Source organism: Microtus ochrogaster, chromosome 2 (genome assembly GCF_000317375.1).
Source record: "Microtus ochrogaster isolate Prairie Vole_2 chromosome 2, MicOch1.0, whole genome shotgun sequence".
Taxonomy (NCBI): domain Eukaryota; kingdom Metazoa; phylum Chordata; class Mammalia; order Rodentia; family Cricetidae; genus Microtus; species Microtus ochrogaster.
Genome location: NC_022010.1, coordinates 4,461,580 through 4,462,259, shown reverse-complemented (window position 1 = coordinate 4,462,259; position 680 = coordinate 4,461,580). Strand labels below are relative to the sequence as shown.

General features: G+C 54.0%; 1 protein-coding gene across 1 annotated transcript in view; it reads left to right on the top strand.

Moving 5' to 3' along the window:
• Window positions 1-680, top strand: part of Trpv4 (transient receptor potential cation channel subfamily V member 4) — a 38,219-nt gene that overhangs the window by 17,022 nt on the left and 20,517 nt on the right. The window contains exon 3 of the mRNA XM_005344266.2: window positions 311-483. Coding sequence (XP_005344323.1) covers window positions 311-483 — 173 coding nt within the window. The remainder of the gene's footprint in view (window positions 1-310; window positions 484-680) is intronic.

Genomic DNA, 680 nt, shown 5'->3' with positions numbered 1-680 from the left:
ATGGGTGGATGGATGGGTGGTGGATGGGTAGAGGGGTGAGTGGACAGATGGATGGATAAGTGGTTAGATGGAGGGAGAAAGGGTGGGTAGATGGGTGGGCAGCAGGATGAGCAGGTTGTCTGATTTTCCTTCTGTTTTTCCACCCAACACACGGTAGGCCAGCTTACCCTTTCTCGGATAAAGCATTCTATATGGTTCTTCAGTTTGGTCTTCCCCTTGGTTTTCATCTTCCCCAGCCTCTGACTCCGTAAGGAGGAGGCACGGCAGGCAGAGAATAAGCTCCTGGTGTCCTTCTTTCTCCTTCCTCTAGGAAGCAGCCACAGAGCCCTAAGGCTCCTGCACCCCAACCACCCCCCATCCTCAAAGTCTTCAACCGGCCCATCCTCTTCGACATCGTGTCCCGGGGCTCCACTGCCGACCTGGATGGACTGCTTTCTTTCTTACTGACCCACAAGAAGCGCCTGACTGATGAGGAGTTCCGGGGTGAGCTGCCCTGGTGGGCATAGCATGTGGGAGGGTAGAAGGGGTATCTGTATGGCTTTGTGCAATGCCTTCCCCTTTTGCAGCTCTCTTTGGACCCCAAACATCAGTAGATCATCGGGCAGAGGCTGGGTAAACACATCAGTAGATCATCGGGCAGAGGCTGGGTAAACACATATCAGTAGATCATCGGGCAGAGG